This window comes from Tachyglossus aculeatus, chromosome 2 (genome assembly GCF_015852505.1).
Source record: "Tachyglossus aculeatus isolate mTacAcu1 chromosome 2, mTacAcu1.pri, whole genome shotgun sequence".
Lineage (NCBI taxonomy): Eukaryota > Metazoa > Chordata > Mammalia > Monotremata > Tachyglossidae > Tachyglossus > Tachyglossus aculeatus.
Window position 1 is genome coordinate 19,455,257 of NC_052067.1, and position 25,226 is coordinate 19,480,482.

The following is a 25,226-nucleotide window of genomic DNA, read 5'->3' on the forward strand; positions in this document are numbered from 1 at the left end:
GGACTCTCTAATTTTGAATGTCTTAGGAAAGAGCCACCATGAAACATTTGCCCAGATAACTTCCAGAAGATTCCTGATGGGAACTCACCAGGAAATACCGAAAAGTGCCAAGGGGGTTACTTCATAGACAAAGTCTCAGATAGGGCTGACCCAGGGTGTGACGAGTGTGGCCATTAGGCAGACCTGAGAGGGAGCCCCCAATCCCTCTTGCAGAAAGGTTTGGAATACCTGAGAGACTGGATGGAAGGATAAGATAGTGGAGGGGCTTGCAGGCAACTTGGGTCTCCCTATCATTAAAGTCATAAGCATTCTGCCTCCTGCTCTCACCATTCAGATGAAAGGTAGTGGAGGAAAGTTCGCTGGGAGAGAAAGTGAGCAAGGGTAGGCTGAGTAGACCTGTGGCTAAACCAGATTTGTGAAAAATAAAGTGATTTATTTTCCTCAGGGAGAACCTGTGCCCAAGGCCCAACCATCTGGGTTTCTGCTTCTTGGTATCCTGCTATTTCACCTAAAAAAGAAAAAAAAAAGGATGTGATGCATGAATGGGGAAGTTAAACGACAGCGAAGTTGGAAAGCAGGAAGGACAAACAATATGTGATACTAATGTACTGATGAGAACTAATCTGGCCTGTCTCTTAATGCTTGCTCTAGAGTGAAGCAAAGTCTGCTGGATTCTCCTCCCCGCTGCAGGGCTTTTTTTTTTTTTGACCCACTTTCTAGAATGCTTCCAGAAACTTTAGCTTGCTTTTCCTCTCTCATGTGAGAGCAGTGGGTCAGGAGGAAGGTGGTTTCTGGGCCTCTGATTATCTCACACTCTGGTTAGCTGGCTAACAGCCAGTCAGCTCCAGTTCTAGGTCCCCAAGTCAGCAAGGGCTGCATCTGAGCATTTACCTTCCAGGATCATCAATCACTCTCCTGCCCTTACTCAGGGGAGGTTCCTTACCGCCCCTAAATCAATGAAGCCAATTGTGGTCCCCTTCTGGCTGCTGAGAAGCAGCATGGCTTAGTGGAAAGAGCCCGGGCTTGGGAGTCAGAGGTCATGGGTTCTAATCCCAGCTCTGCCACTTGTCGGCTGTGTGACCATGGCCAAGCCACTTAACTTCTCTATGCCTCAGTTACCTCATCTGTAAAATGGGGATTAAGACTGAGCCCCACGTGGGACAACCTGATTACCTTGTATCTCCCCCAGCACTTAGAACAGTGCTTTGCACATAGTAAGCGCTTAACAAATGCCATCATCATTATTATGATTATTATTCTGGGTACTCAGGGGCGTGCGCTCCCTGCTGGAAAATATTGACCAACATAGACTACTTCCTAGTTGTCTCTGGGCCTGATGCAAATCCCAAAAAAGAAAATCCAGAGATTATCACTGGAAGTGAAAGTCTCATGGGAAGCAGCATGGCCTAGTGGATAGAGCATGAGATGGGGAGTCAGAAGGGTCTGGGCTCTAATCCTGGCTCCCTCACTTATCTGCTGTGTGACCTTGGGCAAGTCACTTAATTTATCTGTGCCTATATTGCCTCATCTGCAAAATGGGGATTAAGACTGTGAGCCCCATATGGGACATGGACTGTATTCAGCCTGATTTGTTTGTATCTACTCCAGTGCTTAGTACAGTGCGTGGCACAAAGTAAACCCTCAACATATGCCATTTAAAAAAGAAAAAGATGGTAGACAGTTCCCTGTCCACAAGGAGTTTACAGTCTAAAGGGAAGAGTTTACTGTCCAAATTCTTTCAGCAGATTTGTGAATCTTCTAGTGCATTCTGTATAATACCTAAGCAAATAGTAAGTGTTTAACAAATACCATAAAGAAAAAGAAGCTGAAGGACTCCTAACTTCAATCTAATGCATTTCAGGAAAACAGTGTCCTCTCCCCCAAACCCCCCAATCCTTCCTATTGCCCCTTTTCCTGGACAGGTATAGTGCTTTTCATTGCATTTTCTTATTTATCTGTGTTTTCCATGGGTGAAGCCAAAGTTGGGTTTTTTCTCATTTTAAAGATAGGGAAACGAAATAGCTTGATCGAGGTATCCTAAGAAGCCTCCAGAAGTTTGCATCTTAAAAAAAGAAAGGTTCAGCCTGGGTCTCCCAGTTATCAATCCCTGGCCTCCCTGTTGGTAATTCCACCTTCCCTCTTGTTTCCCCTTAAGTAGAAGACATGCAGTGAATGAAGGAGACAGTTAAAGGAAATTAAACCTGAAGGAAGACTTCTGAAGGGAACATCCTGGGTTTGGAGAAAATTAGCTGCCCCTTGACTTCTCTGGCCAGAAGTTACCAAATAGAGCAGAAGGATATGAAATCCAGCACTCACAAATTCTTGTCCCTCCTCAACAGTAATTCCTTTCTTAATCTTTGCCCCGGACTTCAGTTCCCCTACCTGTAAAAGGGGAAATATCCTATCTTCTAGCGGGTGTGGGAGCACTGTTTTTAGGAATAACTGAGTTTCAAATTGGAGAAATGCTATCAGCTGTAGAAGTGGGACCAGTCACAGCAACAGGATTTATGGGATGGGTGTGGGGTATGAGCCCGAGATTGGGATATAAATTGAGGAAAGCAGGCATCAGACAAAGAAACAGATCTGAAATTCAGTTTAAGCTAGGAAATTGCATTGGTCACGGGAGAGGGAAGCTCATCCTGTAGCAGACGGCAGGGTGCCAACCATCAGTTAAAGTGGGCACTGGTTAAAGTAAAATAAAAAGGGATGAAAGTAATGTAAGTGACTAGAAGACAGTTGTGCATAAAGAAGGAATAGGGTAGTGATCCAAGGCAGTGAGCAGATGGGTAAATTCTGAGCTGTAGGATTTCAGCTTCTCTGGGGATATTTGGTGCTCAGCTATGTGATAACGTGAAATCGCCACTGGGCTAAAGTCCCTCTGAAAGCAAGCAAATCATCAATCAGTGGTATTTATTAAGTGCTTACTGGATCCAAAGCATTGTACTAAGCAAAGGAGCTGTAGTTTTAGTTCCTCCTCCACCAGAACCTGTTTGCCTGAGGCCTAGGGCAAGGGATGAGCTTTCCATGACTGAAGTTGGGAACTATAGCCCAAGCCACTGTTCACCCAAAGCTCAGAGGGGCTATTCTCATGCTGAAGAAATGACCCTGGAAAATAAATTGTGAGGATGAAAAGGTTCTTTAGGAAGAAAGGGAATGTGAGCAAATTCCCTGGAATTTTCTTGCAATTTGCCTCAAGCCCTCCCCAACCCCATCACTGTCCTCTCAAGGATGTCAATGCCTGGGAAACAACATTTCCAAGTCACCCTTTCCTCCCTGTATTCTTCAGGCTCAAGTCACACAGGCTAAAACTGGTGGGATTTCCCAAAAAAGCAAGGCTTTCTCCCAAGTAGTTAAAGGATTTTGTGTCCCAGATGCATGCCGAATAGGCTCAATCCGACAACCCATAGACTCTGTCCACTGTGAAAACACAGGACACCCAAGTTGAAGGGAACACTGAATTGCACCACATGCGTTTGCAGTGGTCTGTGACTGAAAGGGTCACTGGAAGCAATTTGCAAAGAAGGCCTTAGGAAACCACCTGGATGGTTATTTTAAATTAAAAAAGGAAGAGATGCCGTTTTTTTCTGAGTAAGTTTTAATACTAAGTTTATGGCAGACTACATATGATAGTCATTAAAGCTTATTTAACCCTGAAATTATCTGGCCCCTTTAATTCCACAGGGACTGAATGGATCTTGGCTTAAAAATTACAGACTATATCTGAAAGAAGGTGATAGATTTTCTCTCATTAGAAACGGTTCAGACTTTAAAAACCATCTTTCCACGGAACCCATCTCTAGAATTCTGAAGGTGACCATGTTTCATTCAATCAACTTGGTCTCCAAGATTCAGCCAGCCTCACACGTCTTTTCTCTGCCAGTTTTCACTCACACCAACCTCTCCACCTGGGGCTAGGCCTCCATTTAATCAGGCTGCTTTGGAGATAATCCTGCAGCCCTCCGAGTTCTCCAATCTCCAATCCAATCTTCAGACTTGCACACTCTCAGCAAGAGCAACGAGGCTGTGAATTTAGCTACACCAAACAGCTGTGCTATGCCCCACCACCCTTTCCCTATGGAGGTAACGTACTGCAGGGAGGGTGTTGTAAGCATTCCTGAACAAAGCAGCTAATCTGGAGTCAGAGTTGCACTGGCTGAGGGCTGCTTTGAAGAGGCTCCCATTAGACTTGAAACATCCCCCACCTCCCATCCCAACCACCCAATTCTTGAGTGGAACTGAGCACAAGGAAAGTCAGAGAGAGAGGCAGGGAGAGGAACAAATAGATGAAAGGAGGAAGCTCTTGTGTTTGAGCGGAATTTCCTCCAGAGAACAGGATATTCTTTATCATTAACTGGTCACAGGAAGGAAAATGGGAAAACAGAATTTCCTGCCAGGAAAAAAAAAACCCAGCAGATTTTGAAAATACCTGACCTGGGGGGAGAAAAAGAAAATTTGCAATTGGACCAACAAGTGCAAATGTGTTTTCAAACCCCTCTGAGCCATGAACTTGATTTTAACAGAATTCAGTTCTCAAAATGAGGTTCCTTTGGAATGAAAATGCATCCTGACACATTTTTGGCTTGATGGCATCCCCATCATGTGCAGTTTAGACATTTATTGACCTTTCAGAATTTGGCTAGTTTCTGAAAGGCTCCAGTCCTATTTGCCATCTTACTGTTCTCTCTTGCTGAAGGCTGATCAAAGTCCTCCTGCCACTTCAGGCCCTGTTTGGCCACCACCAAGTTGCCAATAGAAAAACTCCCCCAGAGACTGAAACAAGACAATCCCCATGACTTGGGGAGTGCTATTAGTTAAGACCAAAGCAGAAGAAAGCTAAGCTATGTCCTCTTATCTCTAGAGCCTATTCTCTCCTTCAACCCTGCTTTACTTAAAAAGGAAGGACCCCGCTACATCACAGTGATTATGAACTGTCATTATGATACTAGAGGAAACTATGAGGAGTTTTGTCTCTACCACCAACACAAACTGCAAATACAGGAAGCTTAAAGGGAAAGAGGAAGATGGGCTACTTCCCCAGAAAAATCAGAGTAGAGACTGCATGTGAAAAGTGGAGTGCAGTTCACATAAAACCTTATCAACCTGATTTTAAAGTAAGCCAAAGGAGGCACTGAAAATTTTGTAGCAGTTATTTTTAAAATTAAAAAAAATCAATCTCTCTCTGGTCATTCAGACATAAGTGAGTTATACAGGCCACTGACACAGTGGACCAAACTTTATAACAACCACATTGGCTGCTGTCAAGCCACTGGTTTCAGTGGCGCCAGCTGTAATTATGGCTGATCACCTCTAATTCAGAGCTGCCTGCCTTGATAAAGGTGTCACTCTGAGTGATTGTGGCATCCGAATTGATCGAGGATGTCACAGAAGAGGGCAGTCTGCTGGGGAAAGCTGTTTTTTCAGGGTCGAGGTGGCTCTTGGACAAGCTCTGTTTTTAAACTCCTTACCACAAAGACATCAGTGCTATACCCCAAAGCTGTTAGTAGAATTTCAAGTGGCTCAGATTAACTGCCCTGACCCCTGAAAAGCTCATAGCTTAAATCACCTCATAGTTATTGAAAAAAGCAGAGGTTAGAAACAGCAAACTCTGTCGCTTCGCAATTTGTAGAAAAACAAATGTTGGTTGCAACTGATTCATCAGTCACAAAGGTCATTTACTGCCAGTGGTTTGTTAAAAAGGAGGGATTTCTGTTCTGGAAAAAAAAAAACAACCGTAATTGTTTTTTTTTTACAAAGATCCATCAATTTCTTTCTTCCTCTTTTCTAGCCTAAAAGGTGGTAAACTGCCTTTTTTATTTTTTCTGGAAAAGAAGACTGCACATCTTGGGTGAGGCAAGGATGACTAACAGAGCGGACAGGGTTAAGTGCTCGCAAACCAGTCTAGTGAATAACTGTTCAAGGGAGTGGCCTTTGTGGAAAAGGTGTGAAGTGACTGGCAGCTTTCGGCAATTAAAAGGGTTTCAGAGTTATTTGTGAAGGATAATGTTTAATTCTTTTCCCAGGCTGTTTTCCCTTGCACTATAATTAAGAAGAGACACCCCTGACGGTTGTTCTCACTTAGTGTTTTTAAAATTCACACGTACTTGCATACACCAAATTCAAATAGCAGTTTTGACTTGTCTGTGTTTGCTGGTGCCTTTCCCTTATAGGGTCAGTTTATAACCCCTTAGAACTCAAATGAGGCTTTTATAAAGCTAAGAAGGGGTTCTGTAACTGAGATTAGGGTTTCTTTCTCTTCCACTGGAGTGACAAATGTTGACTATTAAAAGAAGTATAGTAGACTAGAAAGTCAGTTATCTGAACCAATGGAAGCCATTATCTTGAATTGGCAGTGGCCCTATTTTTTTCATTTATACAAGAATTTTTTCTTTGACTTTTTGGTGGGGGAGGTGGGGAGAGATAACTCATTGGTTCGGATTATAGATGTTTGGATTATTGGTTTACTACTCTGTGACTTCTAGCACTCAGCTGGGTCCAGGCAAAGAGACACATTTGGTCCATAGATGGTGAAAGATGCTCTAGAAATATGTTGGTTTCCTATTGAGCAGTGAGAGACATCACTCAGTTCAACGTAATGGGACCCCAAGAAATTTAATCCCGGAAAATGTGCTAAAATTTGAGTTATAAATTTTCGTGGATCATTCGTTCCTTGTTGAACCCCTTTTGTCCCCTCCCCCCCCCAAAAAAAATACCCTTTCTTCTTTCTGTTCCTCAGTTCTTTCCTCCTGCTGTCTCAATTGGAGTTACTCTTTAATGAAACACATGGGCGTACTATTTTTTGCAACATTTTCTGATCAAATTGAGTAAATCACGGACAGCAGTGTTCCCCGGGTCTTATTCTGATCTCCCAGGCAGCTGTTTGGGCCGTTTTGAGGCGGCACTGTTTCTTTCTGTGTTTACCCGTTTCCAATGGCGATTGCACCACCAAGTCTCCCTAAGGCTGGAACTTGGCCTGGGGCTGTTTTGGTTACACTGAAGTTTTCGCTTCAGCTCTGCCAGGTTGAAATGGTGACTTCACTAGCACTGAGCTAAAAAGGAGGAGGGAGAGTGCGAGAGAGAGAGAGAGAGAGAGAGAGAGAGAGAGAGAGAGAGAGAGAGAGAGAGAGAGAGAAAGGCGAGAGCAAGAGCGAAAGAGAGGAGAGAGGAGAGAGAAGAGCGAGAGCATTACATCACTATTTGGACTGGAATCAGATGGGAAGGATATGACTCACTCAGGCTAGTTAAGCTTTGGCTCAAGTTCTACATACACTCATTCCAGGGCTCTCATGTTCTGCACCTCAGCAGGGAATTCAGGCTCAGGGATGTCCATGAGGTTTGTTTTTAATTTTCTTTTCCTTTTCTGATTTTTCAATAGTTTTTCCTCTCCACTTTCTTCCTTTCCTTCTTCCCCCTCTTCTTTTTCCTTTTGGTCTTCGTTTCTCTTGTTCCTCCCCTTTCCCCGCCTTTCTCTCTCTCTTTCTCTCCCTCTTGCCTTAAGTGGAATTCCTTTTCACTTCGATAAGAGTTTTTTGTTCTGGTACAGTAACCTGGACTTTCGGAGCAGAAGTTGGGCAGGGCAGACCAAAAACAAAAATCCCCCCAAACAAACAAAAACCAAACAAGATACAGCAAACTGTAGCGAAGTTTCTCCGTTGCTCTGTCGCTCCTAATCGGAGGAGACAGGGAGAGAGTTAAAAAGCAGGAACCAATCGCTTGAATGGTGATGTAATGCTAGAGCTGCAGGGTAGTTAAGTAATGTGAGAGCAATAGGGTCAGGGTTGCAAAGCATTTACTTGCTCTCAAGGGGGTTTAAGTTTATTATCAATTGCAGTGACTGTAACTGGCTTCAGACTGAAATCTCTAATTATTCACAGACACCCCCTTTTTATCTTTTATTATTAAAAGTAAAACTAGATTATGGTCTTTTTAAAATGTGATATCACAGCTGCCTATTATTTTGTTTCAGGATCTTAATTTTTTGGTAATGATTCAAAGCGGGGTGTCTTTCATGGAAGGTGGGAGGCAGGTAGTCCTTCTGAGGACAGCTGGAAGATTTGGAATGATTGGAAAAAGGCTTCGTCTTGGACGAGCCCACAGAGTTTTAAAGGTGGTGGTGTTATTCATACTTTTCAGAAAATAAATGGCCAAAGTAGTAATATGTGAAGCTCATGTAAAGTAACCACAGTCTTTCACTATTAATTTCTATGAATATTCATTTAGACAGTGCCCTCGCCTGGTGGGGTAGAGGGCAAGAGGTTAACTTTTCAGTGCTGCAGGGCTCCCTTTCAAGTCTTCCCCTCTGTAGACTTGAAATAATTTTCCATTGATAAATGTAGAAAAAAAAATGATCGTCGTGGAGGGAGGTTACAAAGAGTTGGGTGAGAGAAGTAAAAATAGCACAAACTGTGGAAATATGGGTATGGTTGTGACTGTCATGCAAATGTTAAACAGGATACCAGGTGTATCTGAGTAGCCTCTGAAGGTCTAGTCTACTTAAAAGGGCCTCTTGGGCACAGAGAGTTGTTACCTTGTTTCTGTGTCCATCATCAGAGTTGCCCAGTATAGTGATGTCTTGCACAGAACGAATGCTTAAGGAAGTAGTATAGCTGTGATTATGATAGTAAAGACTGTGGCAGTCACTTGACTCCAGATCGAAACAGAAAAGCCACTGCTTATCTTCCTATAGATAGTTCACCTCCTCTCTCCCCTAACTAGCTGTTATTGTTGTGTTCTATGTCTAGTTGTGATGGAAGACCCATATGATCTCTATATTTAGATTGAATTGTGCAGTGTGTATGTTCTAGGCTTTTGAACTTCATATCAGTGAACTCATGCATGTATTCTGCTTGGAAATGATATTCTACTTGAAATTCCTATACAAAGGGAAATAGTCTACTCAGATATATTTGGTTGACTTATATGAGATGTCCTAAGAAAGACCCCCCTATCAGTACTGAATGAGGTAGAGAGACATCCTTTTCTCACTGGATTTATTTTTTCATCTGCTCTTGAAATCAGCAAAAAAATTCCCAATTTTAAACACGATATGTGAGTATTCCTCAATGAGAAATGATTGTTAAGTTATTGGGAAAAAAAGTAGAGAATTGAGAAAACACTATCTCAAAATTAAAAATTATCAAAATTCCATTTTAGAATAACATGGAATGGTTTAAAGTTTTCAGAACTTTGCAGTGCAGTTGGTGTATTTGCCTGGGTATTGCTGTTTATAAGAACTAAAGTTATAAAATAGATTTTTGTGTAGAAATTTAAAGAGATAAAGATTAGGAATTCCCAAATTTAAGGTTTTTCATTTTAAACTTTTTTATATAAAATCAATTGAATGGCCAAATTTCACCTGCATTCCATTTTTGAAGAAACTGTGTTTTAAGGCCCAGCTAATTGTACCCATAAGAAGTCTATCATGCATACGCTAAAATTGCACACACTCCTACATGCAGGTGCATAATTACACTGATACAGAAGGAGGTCAGTAGCTATTGTTGTTATTATGTGTTATTTGCTGAGTGCCAATGGTATGGCAGGGATGGTACAAGAATTATGGAAGACATTCCTTATTTAGAGAAATACAAAGTAAATTAGGCTCATGATCAGAAGTGCTCTGAATCACTAACATTTTGAAGAGTGTCTAAGTTCAGGTCCACAGATTTGGACTGAGTAAAAGTGTTGCAAATTTATTCAGATGACTTGTGTGTTCTAGCTCGATTCCGTACTTCAGTGCCGCACTTCCCCATATATAGAGAGTTCTCCCATAACTATGTTCACTGTACATTTTGGATAGAACACTATTGGGGAAATCAATCAATCAATCGTATTTATTGAGCACTTACTATGTGCAGAGCACTGTACTAAGCGCTTGGGAAGTACAAATTGGCAACACATAGAGACAGTCCCTACCCAACAGTGGGCTCACAGTCTAAAATAGAGAAATAGGGAAATAGAGAAGCAACCTGGCCTAGTGGAAAGAGCATGGGCGTGAGTGTCAGAGGACCTGGATTCTAATCCCAGCTCTGCCACTTGCCTGCTTGGATGACCCTGAATAAATCAACTTCTCTGGGCCTGTTTCCTCATCTATTCATTCATTCAATCGTATTTATTGAGTGCTTACTGTGTGCAGAGTACTGTACCTAGCGCTTGGGAAGTACAAGTTGGCAACATATAGAGACGGCCCCTACCTAACAGCAGGCTCACAATCTAGAAGTCTATTAAGTGGGGATTCAGTATCTGTTCTCCCTTCCCATTAGACTATGAGCCCCATGTGGGACAGTGACTGTGTCCGAACTGATAATTTTATATCTACCCCAGCACTCAGGACAGGGCTTGGCATATATTAATCACTCAACAAATTCCATTATTATTATTACTATTATTATTTTTAAAAATTATTCCAGCAATGTACATCTCTGTGGCTAGAACATAATTCAGTGTCAAAAGAAACAGTTGTGTATGGTGTGGTGATTTTGAATATCTTAACATAAATTTTCCTTATCGTGAGATTTGTCAAGAATGTGGTCCACATTATAGGAGAATTGACTGTACTCATCCTTCAGTGTATGGAGGAATCTGGCCTGGCCAATATGCACTAGGCAAATATTCAATATGAATGAACTGGACAAACAGCCTCTTCCCATACTTGCCCAGGGTTAGGTTCATGTTAATCAGTGACCCATTTCCAACGAGTCATCAAGAAGGGATATGTCTCCTGGATGCAAGCCCCCATGCACTCCATGCCTGCTGGCTGAGAGCCCCATACCCTCTAGGTTGACTCCTTGCAAGTGATTATGGGAGTCCTGAATTCCAGAGACAGCCAGGATGGTTGTATCCTTTTTATTTCTAACTGTAACCGCATTCATCCCACCGGTGGATCTATTAAGCACTTTGGTGTTATATAGCTTGGCTCTAGTTGCAGTAAGCAATAGCGCAGTGAAAGTAGTGATACAAAGTCTTTAGTAGGGATTTTTTATGGTATTTGTTAAGCACTTAGTACATGCCAGGCACTGTACTACGTGGGGGATAGATGGAAGCTAATCAGGTTGGATGCAGTCCCTGTCTCAAATGGGGCTCAGAGTCACAATCCCTATTTTACAGATGAGATAACTGAGGCACAGAGAAGTTAAGTGATTTGCCCAAGATCATACAGCAGAGACAAGTGGTAGAGCTGGGATTAGAACCAGCTCCTTCTGACTCCCAGGCCCATCCTCTATCCACTAGGTCACACTGTTTCTCTAATGCTATTTTGTAATGGTATCAAGTTCTTACTATGTGCCAGGCACTATACTAAACCCTGGAGTAAATACGAGCTAATCAGGTTGGACACGGTCCATGTCCCACATGGGGCTCACAGCCTTTAATCCCTATTTTACAGATGAAATAATTGAAGCAAAGATAAGTTAAGTGATTTGCCCAAGATCAGATAGCAGAAAAGTGTCAGAGCCAGGATTAGAACTAGTTACTTCTGACTCGCAGGCCTGTGCTCTATCTACTACAGGCCACACTGTTTTTCACATTTTAGTGGTTTACTAAATGGATCAATCGCACTATCTTCCCCTCAGAAGAAGTGATTTTTCAACTTGAGCAAAGAATTTATCCAATTTGGGTTTAACAATAGCCTTTTTTCCTCTCTCAGCACCTTGTAGCAAGCTAACTCCTGAATTCATCTACACACCTTTCAACTCCTCACCACATTAGGATTGCTTTCTTCAATCGTATTTATACATGTATCAGCTTTTTGGAAAGTGATGCTATCCTTTTTAGGCTCAAAAGTTTAGATGGAGATGGGAAGCCATAACTACTTTATCTGTTTAGGCATCTCGCAGTGATGTACTAGATTGATGAGATCTTCATTGGACAATGATTCTCCTGACTGCAATACAGTTAACTTGTTGGGATCTGAATCATCCATTCCTAAATTAAATTGCCTCCCCAGTTTAACAACTTCTTTGGCTACCTGCTCAGGTAACCTTGAAAATCTTCAGCACCTTGAACATCTGACCCAAACTTTCTCTAAAATTTATTCATTGGTGATTTATGAATCTCAGCCAGGTGGAGAGAGGACACCAGGTTGGAAGTTGGGGCTGGTTGGGTATTTGCAGGGCCCCCCAGGGTATGCCTACATTTTATTTATTCTGATTTATGGGGAGTTTCAATTGGCAAAAGCATAATGTTTTTAAGAAGTAGCAAAGAAGCAGTGTTCCCTAGTGCTAACACTAACCTGAAAGTCAGAAGGACCTGGGTTCTAATTCCAGCTCTGCCACATCTGCCATGTGACCTTGTTCAAGTCACTTAACTTCTCTGTTCCTCAGTTACCTCATCTGTAAAATGGGGATTAAGAATGTGAGCCCCATGTAGGACATGGACTGTGTCCAACCTGATTAACTTTTATATACTCCAGTGCTCAGTATACTCCTGGCACATAATAAGCACTTAACAAATACATACCATTAAAAAATAGTACCCTTACTTCTACAGATAATTTGCTCTGCAGATTTTGGACTAGGCTCTTGCTGCCCTTTTGTCCCACACATCACTTCTGAGTCTGGTCAGGAACTTCCTTTTGGCTTTTCAAGAAGCTCAATGCACAGAGGAGGCTTGCAGACTAGAGAGGTGTAGGCCTAGTTATCTAGTCAACCCCCCCCCCCCCCCCCCCCCCAGCCTGAGCAGGACCAATGGCCACAGGCCTGCATTCAGCGTGACTCAATGGAAAGAGCGCGGCCTTTGGAATCAGAGGTCACAGGTTCAAATCCCGGCTTTGCCAATTGTCAGCTGTGTGACTTTGAGCAAGTCACTTAACTTCTCCGGGCCTCAGTTACCTCATCTGTAAAATGGGGATTAAGACTGTGAGCCCCCCGTGGGACAACATGATCACTTTGTAACCTCCCAAGCGCTTAGAACAGTGCTTTGCACATAGTAAGTGCTTAATAAATGCTATTATTATTATTATTCAGCTTGTAGCTGAGAATGCTCCCAAAGCTCCCCTTCAGTCAGTCCATTATATTTATTGAGCACTTACTGTGTGCAGAGCACTGTACTAAACACTTGATAGAGTACACTGGAACAGTGAACAGACACATTTCCAGCTCACAACTAGTTTACAGTCTAGCTAGTTTCCTTCTAGGATTAACTCTTCATTGCTGACTCCCAGAGCAGTGGTGACCCATTCCAGAATGAGTAGGAGCATCTTAGAACATGGTGGGGATGAAGGTGGACAGTGAACTTTATAAACAACTGCCTCTCCTTTCTGTTCTCTTTCAGCTAAGTCTTTGAGGGGAGTTTTATCAGGAAGATCACTCTGAGAGGATTTTCTGACCCCAGATGCTTGTATTCTTAAAGTTAAGTTAGCGACTAGGGAGAAGCCAAAAGAAGTAAGGATAGGTGGGAGGAGAAGAGATTACCACTGGAAAAAGTGGGCGAGACTGAAGCAGATATTGCAAGCTTAAAATGGACTTCCTGGCTTTTAAAAACTGTTTGTGATGCTGTTTAAAGGCACTTTAGAAAACTTGGATCTTTTAAGAATATTCATTTTCTGCTATTTTTTTTTTTTGGCTGGTAGGGACACTACTTTGCTCACAGTTCCCTTGAAAACTTAAATCAGCACTGCAAAAGCCTGCTTCACATATCTTGCACAATAACTCCATACATTTAACCTGGCAGTAAAACATACTAAATGACTGATGAAGCATAAATGTACCCATGAAGAATTGATCAATAGCTCTGCTGTCATGATGGAATATGCCTTGGTGGTTATAAGGAGCCAAGATACTTCGAGCTATCAGCACAGTCACATTGTGTTTTTTCTTCTCAGGCTTATGCCCAAGACTGAATGCCACCTTATACATGGTACTTTCCTTTTCCATCACATGTGCCCTAGAATTGGATGTATCGAAAAAAGTGAAGCTTAGAAAACATGAAAATGTGTCCCTACTGAATGACAAAATACATTACTATGCATGGAATCATTTTAACTAGTCTGAGACAGAGGGCCAAAGCCTGGCTTTTGCAAGCAAAGGCTGGGTTGGCCAGTCCAGTGGTTTTTGCATTAACCCATGAAGTTTTTGCAAGGAAGACCTAAGAAAGATAAAGTTGTGTCTTCAGGCTGGAGTGTGCCAATGTGGCAGTAGCATTGGCCTGCTAGGGGCAGGGAGCCCCACAGGTTTGACTGTAACCTTCCCCTCCCTGCTTCAAGAAGCTCATCTGCCTCCCAGACAATGCCTGGGAAGGTAACACTTGCAAATTAGTCAGCCAGACTGTAATGATAATAATGATTAATGTAGTATTTGTTAAGTGCTTACTATGTGTCAGGCACTGTAAAAGCACTGGGGTGAATACAAGCAAACTGGATCTGACACAGTCCCCATCCCACTTAGGGCTCACAGTCTCAATCTTAACCCGCATTTTACAGATGAGGTAACTGAGGCACAGAGAAGTTAAATGACTTGCCCAAGATCACAGAGAAGATTGGGGTGGAGGCAGGATTAAAATCCAGGTCGTTCTTTCCCCCAGGCCCGGGTTCTACCCACTAGACCATGACCCTGTTATATTATTCTCTCTAAAGTGTTTAGTACAGTATTCTGCACACAGCAGTGATTGATTGATTGATGATTGAGGACACCTCTTGACCAGGGCCCCAATACTAGAACCAGTCCAGTGAAAAATTTATTCTTGTGGGAGTGAACTGTCCTTCTTCCTGGGTCCTGATAACAGCACCCCCCCTACCCCGACCTTTTTTTTTTTTTGGTATTTGTTAGCATTTACCATGTGCCAGGCATTGTACTAAGTGTTGGAGTAGATACAAGTTAATCAGGTTGGACATAGTCCCTGTCCCACATAGGGCCCACAGTCTTAATCCTCATTTTACAGATGAGGTAACTGAGACACAGAGAAGTTAAATGACTTGCCCAAGGTCACATAGCAGACAAGTGATGGAGCTGGGATTAGAACACCATCCTCTGACTTCCAGGCCTGTGCTCTAGCCACTAGGCCATGCTGCTTCTCCAAACAGCAAAGCATCTCTTAACTGTGATGACACATCGGTGATGCAGCCATACGGTCGTTGCCCTTTTTAATGATGGCATTTATTAAGTGCTTACAATGTGCAAAGCACTGTTCTAAGCACTGGGGAGGTTACAAGGTGATCAGGTTGTCCCACTGGGGGCTCACAGTCTTCATCCCCATTTTACAGATGGGGGAACTGAGGCACAGAGAAGTTAAGTGACTTGCCCAAAGTCACACAGCTAACAACTGGAGGAGCTGGGATTTGAACCCATGACCTCTGACTCCAAAGCCCGGGCTCTTTTCCACTGAACCATTCCACTGAACCACTCTGCTTCTTGGCAGTAACAATACCGCGGGGGATGGGTGAGGAGGGATGATTTAGAGGAACTACTGAAGGACCCCAGGTAATACAAGGGTTGGAAAACTTATCCACTTGTCCTCTCTTAATCCATGGATAGGATTCCCTCTGTTTTGCTTAAAATATGTGTTTGAGGTTTAGTCTTTATAAGCACCTGTAGAAAAGAGAGTGCTAGGACCTTTTCTCTTATTTAGGTAAGTATCAGATGGACCAGAGATAAGTTAATTGTCCTTTTGCATCTGCTCTTGCCTGACCTTCTTATTTACCATAATACTTGAGTAATCTCAGCAATGATTTACAATAAGTGCTAATCACTTTTCATTCCACTGGTATTAATCATGACAACGTTAATTATAATGAGTCCATTTAGAATAAATGTAGGTGTAATTTGCAACTTCATTGCATCCTTGCCTTTAATTTCTCTCAACTGTTCCTTTCTTGCTGTGGGTGTCTCCCTTTGCTCTGGAGTCTTTCTGTTCTTGGTGTGAATATCTCAGCATTGATTTTTGGTTTTGAAAAAGCTTCAGAAAAATGCTCGATCTGGTAATTACTTTTCTTACTGATTTCTGGGTTTTTTGCTGCCTTGCTCGATCTGCTGATGGCTTTTCTTACCGATTTTTGGGCTCTTTGCTGCCTTTCTGTGAACTCCTTGAGACCAGGGATAATGTGTACCAACTGTATTGTACTTTCCCAAGCACTTAGTACAGTGCTCTGCACACGGTAAGTGCTCAATAAATATTACTCATTGATTGATTGCTACTCCCTTAGAAGATTAAACCAAAGGGACACCAAATCCTTTTGCCTCCCAGGACCTACCCAGGGGTCTTTTGAACAACAAAAGTTGGCTGAAACTTCAGAGGCTGGAAGGAAGAGAGGAAAGTGGCATCAAGACCATAGGACTTCAAAAGTAAATAAAGTTGCCCCCAAAACACACCCTAGTGTGAGCATCTTTGAAGCTTGTGACATGTCTTTAAAATGCCCCTGTAAATAACCATTTAACTGCTTTTCACATTTTCTGAGAAAACAGGGTGGAATGCCTGAGTGCCCACTCCAAGGGGACACAGAAAGCTAAGCCCCTACGGCTTTTTGAGCTGGAATCCACATTCATTCATTCATTCAATCGTATTTATTGAGTGCTTACTGTGTGCAGAGCACTGTACTAAGCTCTTGGGAAGTACAAGTTTGCAACATATAGAAACGGTCCCTACCCAACAGCGGGCCCAATTTTCTCATCCTAGCTATCCGATAAAGCCTGCGAGTTTCCAGTCAAGGCTGAAAAGACCCCAAATTGTGGTTGTCTGGTCTGTTAGCTCCTATAAACATGTCCCCTCTCACTTCATAGCTGCTCTTAGAATCCCTGCCCCTGTTTTGCTCCTGTGGTCAAAATGGAAAGTTAGCATCTGTCAAACAATGCTGACTATGTTGCAGAGCAAGTGCTTGGGAGTGCACAATACAGTAGAGTTGGTATGATCCCCATCCTCAAGGAGCATGGCCTGGGAGTCAGGACCTGGGTTCTAATCCTTACTCTGCCACTTGTCTACTGTGTGACCTTGGGCAAGTCACTTCCTTTCTCTGTGTCTCAGTTACCTCATCTGTAAAATGGGGAATTAAGACTGTGAGACACATGGACTTTGTCTGATCTGATTACTTTGGATCTGTCCCAGAGCTTAGTACGACTGGCACATATTAAGTACTTAACAAATACCATAGGAAAAAAAAAGCTTACAGTCTAGTGTAGATAGAAGGGTAGGAGATTAGCACAGAGGCAAAATACTGATGTCCTCCAGCCATCTGCTCACCCTTTGTTTTCCTGAGTTGGGGATAATTAATCATACAGCAGAGATTACAGGAGCACTACACTGCCTAAACTCTATTAAATTGAGATTAAGTATTGTTCCCACTCACCTCAGGAGGATGTCACTAACTAATTGATGATTAAGGGCTTTGAAAATGAACTCTGAAGTTATACCAGCACTAATAGGCCTAGATCCAAGAGTACTGAAACTGTTATTACATCATAAGCATACATAGGAAATCATTCTCGCAGTTTGGAAACCACAATTAAGAACATTAAGGCAAATATTTCTATTTTTCTCTTACTCATACGGCAAGTCAAGAAGCAGCATGGCCTAACAGATAGAGCATAGACCTAGTAGTCAAAGGACCTGGGGTCTTATCCCAGCTCCACCACTTGACTGCTGTGTGTCCTTGTAAAATCAGCTAACTTCTCTGTGCCTCAGTTGCCTCATCTGTAAAATGGGGATTAAGACTGTATACCCCATGTGGGACATGGACTGTGTCCAAACTGATTAACTTGTACCTACTCCAGTGCTCAGAACAGTGCCGGGCACAATATTAAGAACTAAACGAAAACTGTAAAAAAAAAAATCTTTCTCTATTTCTCCAGTCCTTTTGGGCCCAGATAAAAAGAATTAGATACAACTCTGTAGCATCCTTTTCACTAATCTACATTTTGCTGGAAAAAAATCCCTGTTGGTAATACCTAGTTGGGTGTGCTTTGATAGGCATGAAAATCCAAACTCTCACCCTTGCTAATAGGGATCCTAAATTATTTATTCTCAGTGGAGTTCATGAGACTAGGTTTCCTTGATCCCCACTCCCATTGGCACTTAACCAGGAGTTCCGCATGGGAAACAACTGTTGGATCCATTGTGGGGTTTTCCTGTAGGATTGTTTTATCACTATAGAATGCTGATTTTTTTTTTCTTCAGGGTTTGTTCAAAGGCTTTGTGCCATAGACCTAGCAGGGAAAAAGTAATTAGGGAATGAAGATTTGGGAATGGAGAGTGGTTCATAAGTATTCATGTTAATGTGGATGTGTTTGAATCTACTCAAATCCAGGGGTTTCTTAGTTTTTAAATGAAGCTCAAATTATTTGGGTTACAGCTGGCAAGATTCAATTTTCTGTTTCTCAGAAAGGGACGATTTACAGACTTATTAAAAAAACACTCCCAAGACTTTTGGAACATCAAATAGTTCTTTCAAAACAACATTTTGATGAGTTAAGTGTAAATGAATCAGGAACATACGGATTAAATTTCCCTTGAAACATACCGGGGTTTAAGAATTAAGGGGAAAAATGCCTGGCAAAATGCACTTGAGGTTTGTCAAACCCCTGAACGTTTGAAAAATAGTTTGAGACATTTTGCTGAACCCAAATGCCACTGTGTTTGCCCATCCCCAGACATAATAGCCAGTCTCCGTGACAACCGCTCCATGACTAGGAAGAAGGCCGAGCTTCTTTTTTTCCCCCCTCCAAAATAACTGCATTTCAAAATGGGCAGGACAAGGGATCTGACTGATTGACAAACTAAAGTTCCAAGTCAGGCAATTACAGGGCAATAACTGCACCGCTCAGAACTACTTAGCCCTAGCTTTTTTTTTCCACTCCCAAAAGTCAATTATGCTATTTTCTAAGTGGAATAATTCACTCTGGGGATATATAATGTGATAAACTTTATCCATCGGTGTCTAAGGCAGCACATGACATTATTCCACTCATTTGCCTGTCATCATAATACCAGCTTCTTGTCAGAAAAAAAAAGTATCCCCAGTTAGCCCACTAAGAGCAAACAGATTGAGGGGAAGGAGGGGCAAAACTAGTGGCTTATTAGAACAACCACAGAATGGCAATGGCAGAATTTAAAAAACAGCCCATTCCAGGCTTTCGGTTGCCCTGAAAGCTCCTGGAGATTGAAGGCACTCAACAAGCCATGTCAGGCCTCTGCCCCTGAATGGGAATATTGATACCAGAGGATTCAGCAGTGACACTAAGAATCCCTGAAATGTTGCAATTCCTTATATTAATATTATTCATAATCTATAAAATTCTCTCCCATTTTTAATAGTTAACTCACAAGCCTCCTGAGGAGAAAGATAGGCTTTTAAAACCCCCTATTTTGTGCATTTAAAAAAAATTTGGGCAAAGAGAGTTTGAAGTGATTTGTTCAAGGTCACCCAGAAAGTTAGTGACAGAGGCGGGATTAGAATTCACAATCTCAGATACTAATCTAATACAGAACATAGTGAAGCTGACAACTACCAGTATTTTGTACATGTATTACTGCTTGTATACCCCTGTCTAGAAAATCCAGAGTCTTTGTATTGTTACAAAAGAAAACCAAGTGAGTATTGAGTAATTTGTAAACCAGGAACAACAGAGGATTAAATGAAAAGGTTGAAAGTGTCAGCAAAAAAAGACATCTTTTTTATGCAGTCCATCTAGATTGGAAATGATAGAAAATGTCATTTATTAACAAAGCTCTTTCTTGATGAGATGAACCCAATTTGTTGCAAATAAGCCTGCTTTTTGGTACCCTGCCCAATATGGAAAGCTGAGCCACAAGTACCAAAAGAATCTCCACTCAAAATTCAATTTGTAACAGCAAAATTTATATTTTCCTTTCTTTTCTCACTCTGGGCCAGCTCACTGTTATTCTGCAGCAATAGAGGCAAGTGAAAATAGAAATACTGGAGAGAGAAAATGGCTATCCCAATGTCTTGACTTAGAGGAGAAATATAATTAATGATAATCATCACAAAGTGCTTACTTTGTGCCAGGCACTGTGTTAAGATGTAAGGTAGATAAAGATAGTGGGTCTGGGAGTAAGAAGATCAGGTTCTAGTTGCAGCTGACTGGCTCTGTGACCTTTGGCAAGCCACTTAACCTCAGTTTTCTCACCTGGGATCTCCTTACCTCAGACTGTGAAACCTATGTGAGACAGGGACTGTATCCAATTTGATGATCTTGGATATACGCTACTCTTAGCACACAGTTGGCACATAGTAAGTGCTTAATAGTTACCACTTGCTTATAAATTGAGACTGGAGCCATGGTAGATTGTCTAGAGACCAGCAATTCACAGAAGGTAGTCTGTGCTGTAGGAGAAATTGGGATGGAGGTCTCCGCTTCCTGAGGTTTGTAGCTCATGGGACAGTGATAGCATCTATAATGATGATGATGATAATAATAATAATAATAACAATGGTATTTGTAAAGTGCTTACTATGTGCCAAACACTGTTTTAAGCACTGGGGATACAAGATACAAGGTAAGCAGGTTGTCCCATGTGGGGCTCACAATCTTAATCCCTATTTTACAGATGAGGTAAATGAGACCCAGAGAAGTTAAGTAGTTTGCCCAAGGTCACATAGGAGACAAGTGGAGAGGCTGGGATTAGAACCCACAACCTCTGACTCCCAAGCCCATGCTCTTTCCATTAAGCCACACTGCTTCTCACCATTCCAACCCCATTCAAGCCAAACTGGAGGGGTGATGATGGTCTGCCTTCAGGAATGACAGATAAACCTTGGACTTGAGACTTCAGGACTGAGAATATTCATAGAGGAATTGACAATGCCAAGAGTGATTTACTCAGCACCTACTCCATTCTGCCCTTCCAGTCACATGCCTGTTGGGGCACAGCGTGAAATACAAGTAGGCAGACAGGGATGTAGAACATTGCTAGATGCATGTGTGGTCTTTGCCCACTTGAGTCAGTTTCTCCTGATTCCTGGAGCAGTGCTTTTTCCACTGAACGAACAACAGGGCTTACTATGAGAAAAACAGCAAACGGTTTCAAAACTAAGACAACCCTGGATTTAAGATCAACTCCTCCAAAGATCTGATATTTCAGAATGGCAAAATAGTTTCACAACCATCCTTCAATCAGTATAGTATTTATTGTGCCCCTAGACTAAGAGCAGGACAGAACAATTTAACTAATTGATCAGTCCCCCTTTTCCTCGGCTTCCCCTCTCTTCCATGTCAACCTCTTTGTTCTTCCCCGCCTCCCCGCCCCACAGCACTTATGTATATATGTATATATCTATAATTCTATTTATTTATATTGATGTCTGTTTACTTGTTTTGATGTCTGTCTCGCCCTCTTCTAGACTGTAAATCCAATGTGGACAGGGATTGTCTCTATTGCTGAGTTGTATTTTTCCAACCGCTTAGTACAATGCTCTGCACACAATAAGCATTCAATAAATATGATTGAATGAATAAATGAAAAAGAGGTACTAAACTTAGTCCAGGTCCTCAAGAAGCTTACATTCTAGAAAGGGAGACAGTCCCTGAAATCATTTACAGCTAGAAGGAGAGAGAAAAAGGACGATATGTAAGTCAGTTGATCCTTCAATCACTGGTATTTATTGAGCATTTTACTATGTGCAGAACACTGTACTTAACAGCTTGGGAGAGTACAGTACAATAGAGTTAGATGACACAATCCCTGCCCACAACGAGTTTACAGTCTAGAGGGAGAAGTTTAGAGTCTTGAAGGTAAATTCATGCTTAATAGGAATGTAAATGATCCAGGGAAGTTTTTGAGCTTACAAATGCTCACATAGCAATTGAGGGGATGTAAACTGGCAAGAGTAGAAATTTTGTCATGAAGGTCTCTTGGAGAAGATGTGATTTCAGGGAAGCTTTGAGAGTGGGGAGATTTGTGGTCTGTCAATTGAAGGAGAAGGAATAACCAGGCAGGGGGAAGGGTGTAAACAAGGGCATCTTGGCAGGTGAGGCGAGGCACATTAAGTTAGTGTGCCCAGCAAAACATTCCCAAAATCATAAACTCTACTTCATAAATGATCATGGCATAGTGGATAGAGCATGGGTTTGGGAGTCAGGAGGTCATGAGTTCTAATCCTGGCTCTGCCACTTGTCTGCTGTGTGACCTTGGTGAGTCACTTCACTTCTCTGTGCCTGTTACCTCATCTGCAAAATGGGGATTGAGATTGTGAGCCCCACGCAGAACAGGGACTGTGTCCAACCCAATTTGCTTGTATCTGATTTACTTAGAACAGTGCCTGGCACATAGTAAGCACTTAATAAATGCCATTATTATTATTATTAAATGATCGATATTGATATCATTTTTAGGAATCCTTGTTTATATTTAATGAATGTGGCCTCTTATATTTTACCTAAGCAACCTTTTGCACCAACATTTTCATCACTTCCCCAAAATCTACCCCCTTTCACTCCTTCCTGGGTCTCCCTCATTGTCCCGAATCCTCCCAGATAGAAAGACACCCATCCCCCAGGGGAAACAAACACCTCGGTCCTCAAGACTGTACATGCATATAATCAAGCTAATTTCTCTTAGAGGAAAAAAGCAGGTAAACTCACTTCTAAGCATAAAAACTTCCAAAGTTTGTCCTTAGCTGAATTTGGACTCACTTAGGCACGTGCAAGCAGCAGGTTGCTAAATTTACCCACTGGTAAACTGGATCCATTCTGGGGAATTTGGGAAAAGCCATGCTGCTTTTTGCAGGTGTCCAAATGATATAAAAATCAACACAGGGCACTCTTTTTTATTTAGAGAGGTGTGACTCACCGATAATTGAAATTTTTTCGGCAATATGCACAATATGCATTAGTGTGGATACATTGAAAGTTTTCTTTGACAGAATTTTAATCTTAGGGAAAATGTCTAGTTTTTACAATACCATATTAATTTTAATACTTCACACTTTCTTATTTGCTTTTAAATAAAAGGCAGGGCATGGGTAGTATTTGGAGGCTAATAACCTCCAGTCTTGGGGTGGGCTCATCTGGTTTACAGAGTTTGGGGTCTGCAGAATGCCCCCCCCTCCGACCACACACTTGCGGTTTCCTTTTCCAATCCAGGTGGTCAGAGAAACAAACCCTGATTTAAAAAAAATAATGAATTTGGTGTTTGCCTTTATTCTGGGCTATACTATATATAAATAAATATGGTATTGAGAAGGCATTTAGTACATTTGCGTCATAGTTACAGGGTCAACTCGGAGGTAATGTGCATAGCAATCTGCGTAACTGTAGCAGAATCTGCACAGGGAAAGAGCATTTTTAGAGAGGAGTTTGACCCAAATCATCATAGGACAAAATTGTTTGACCAGTATTTGTGAAGAGAGCTCCAAACAGAAGAAAGTGTGTAGTTGGGGTACTGAACCATTTATCCTTTACCAGAGCATTCATTCAATCATATGAGCACACCCCAAGATCTATGTCAGCACACGTTGGGCTTTTTCTCTCCCCTATGGTCCTTTCACCTTACTGTGGCCCTGATGAGCCTAATAATAATAATGATGGTATTTATTAAGCATTTTCTATGTGCAAAGCACTGTTCTCTCCCAGAGTTCAAACAGGTTCTTTCATTCATTCAGTCATATTTATTGAGCGCTTACTGTGTGCAGAGCACTGTACTAAGTGCTTGGGAAGTACAAGTCGGCAACAAGTACAAGTTGGCAACAAGTTGGTTGCCAGTGGGCTGGGGTTCACAGTCCCCAGTTCCTTTGGGCAGCAGCAGTCGATCCAGCAGCCTCATGGGCAAATCAGAAGTCACAAAGCCCCAGACAACATATTTGCCTGGTCTCAAGTGACTTTTTGCTGGTTCAGAGAGAGAATTAGGACCAAAAGAATTGTAAGTCCCCTTTCAGTGGATTTAGTGTAATTCTGTTCATTCTAGTAAAAAGTATGTGGGTTGGGAAAAATATTATTTTTACATAAGGACTGGTTTTACATCCCGCATTCATTCATTCATTCAGTCGTATTTATTGAGTGCTTACCGTGTGCAGAGCACTGTACTAAGCGCTTGGGAAGTACAAGCTGGCAACATATAGAGACGGTCCCTACCCAACAGTGGGCTCACAGTCTAGAAGGGGGAGACAGAGAACAAAACAAAACCTATTAACAAAATAAAATAAATAGAATAAATATGTACAAATAAAATAAATAAATAGAATAATAAACCTGTGCATGGAAGGTTGACTAGATACAATTCATTCATTCAGTCAATCAGTAATATTTATTGTGTGCTTATTCTATTCAGAGTACTGTGCTAAGGGTTGGGGAGAGTACAACAGCATTAGTAGTCACAATCCCCTGCCTTCAAGGAGCTTATTGTCTTGTGGAACAGTTTACAATATGGCAGGTAGAAGTGTTTTCTAGGCATCAATTGACCCTTGAAATGGCTATTATAGAAATAATAATTCCTGGGTACATTGAAGCACTTCAAAAAAGCAAAGACTCACCCCTTTTTGCTCTTGTCTTAAGGGAGAAACCTGAGTTAACCAAGAAATTCATGTAATTCTTTTTACCAAGGGCAAGTTTTCTGGACTAAAAATTAACTCCAGGATTTCGATAGATTTTTGTATCATTTTTACAGGTTTTTTCCCTTGGAAAAGATTGGTGTTTAAAACTGTATGTGTTTAACAGGAAGTCTTTCAGAAATCACATTGGGTACAGGTGTATTAGCATTTCATGAATATTTACAGCACCTTGCAAAAATACTTGGCTTGATCTAAAACATGATGAGATACCACTTGGTTATTATGTCTGTCCTAGTCTCTGACACATGATGTTCTTTTTTTAAAAAAAAATGTGGGATTAACCAAAGCATGTGTTTATGTGATCATTTTTAATGTCAATTTTTTTTTTGAATTGACTCTTGCATTTTGCTTGACCTGGAAGGAGCCATATCAAGTTCCAGGACATCATAAAACAAAATATTTAAAGTATGTTTCAAATAAAAGAAAATGCTTAACTTAATAAAGATGTGGAATTCATTTAAAAAAGAAAACACAGGCCATGGTCCAGCAGTAAGTCAAATATTTTGCCAGCAGTTTGTAGTTTACAGTCATCCTTGCAAATCCACTTCTTATCCCCCTTCCTCCTCTCCCCCTTGGAAAAATACGCCTCCCCCATCCCCTCCCCCCCCCCCCCAATTTATAAAGTGAAATCTCAGTGCCTTCCCTTGAGTTCAGTGCATCGATTTTTGGCTTCCTGAGTTTTCAATTGAAAATATAAGGGGTAAGGGTTTATTTCACTTCATGACTCCCCAGAGAAAGCAGT

General features: G+C 41.6%; 1 protein-coding gene across 2 annotated transcripts in view; it reads left to right on the plus strand.

The window, feature by feature from the left end:
• The window catches only part of CREB5 (cAMP responsive element binding protein 5), a 404,059-nt gene that overhangs the window by 241,757 nt on the left and 137,076 nt on the right, over positions 1-25,226 (plus strand). Inside the window, exon 1 of one of the 2 annotated variants that reach the window (XM_038765998.1) lies at positions 7,276-7,330. The exons of the other annotated variant lie outside the window; for it this stretch is intronic. Coding sequence (XP_038621926.1) covers positions 7,284-7,330 — 47 coding nt within the window. The 5' untranslated portion in view covers positions 7,276-7,283. Of the gene's footprint in view, positions 1-7,275; positions 7,331-25,226 lie in introns of those variants that run through there. 2 annotated transcript variants of the gene reach the window in all.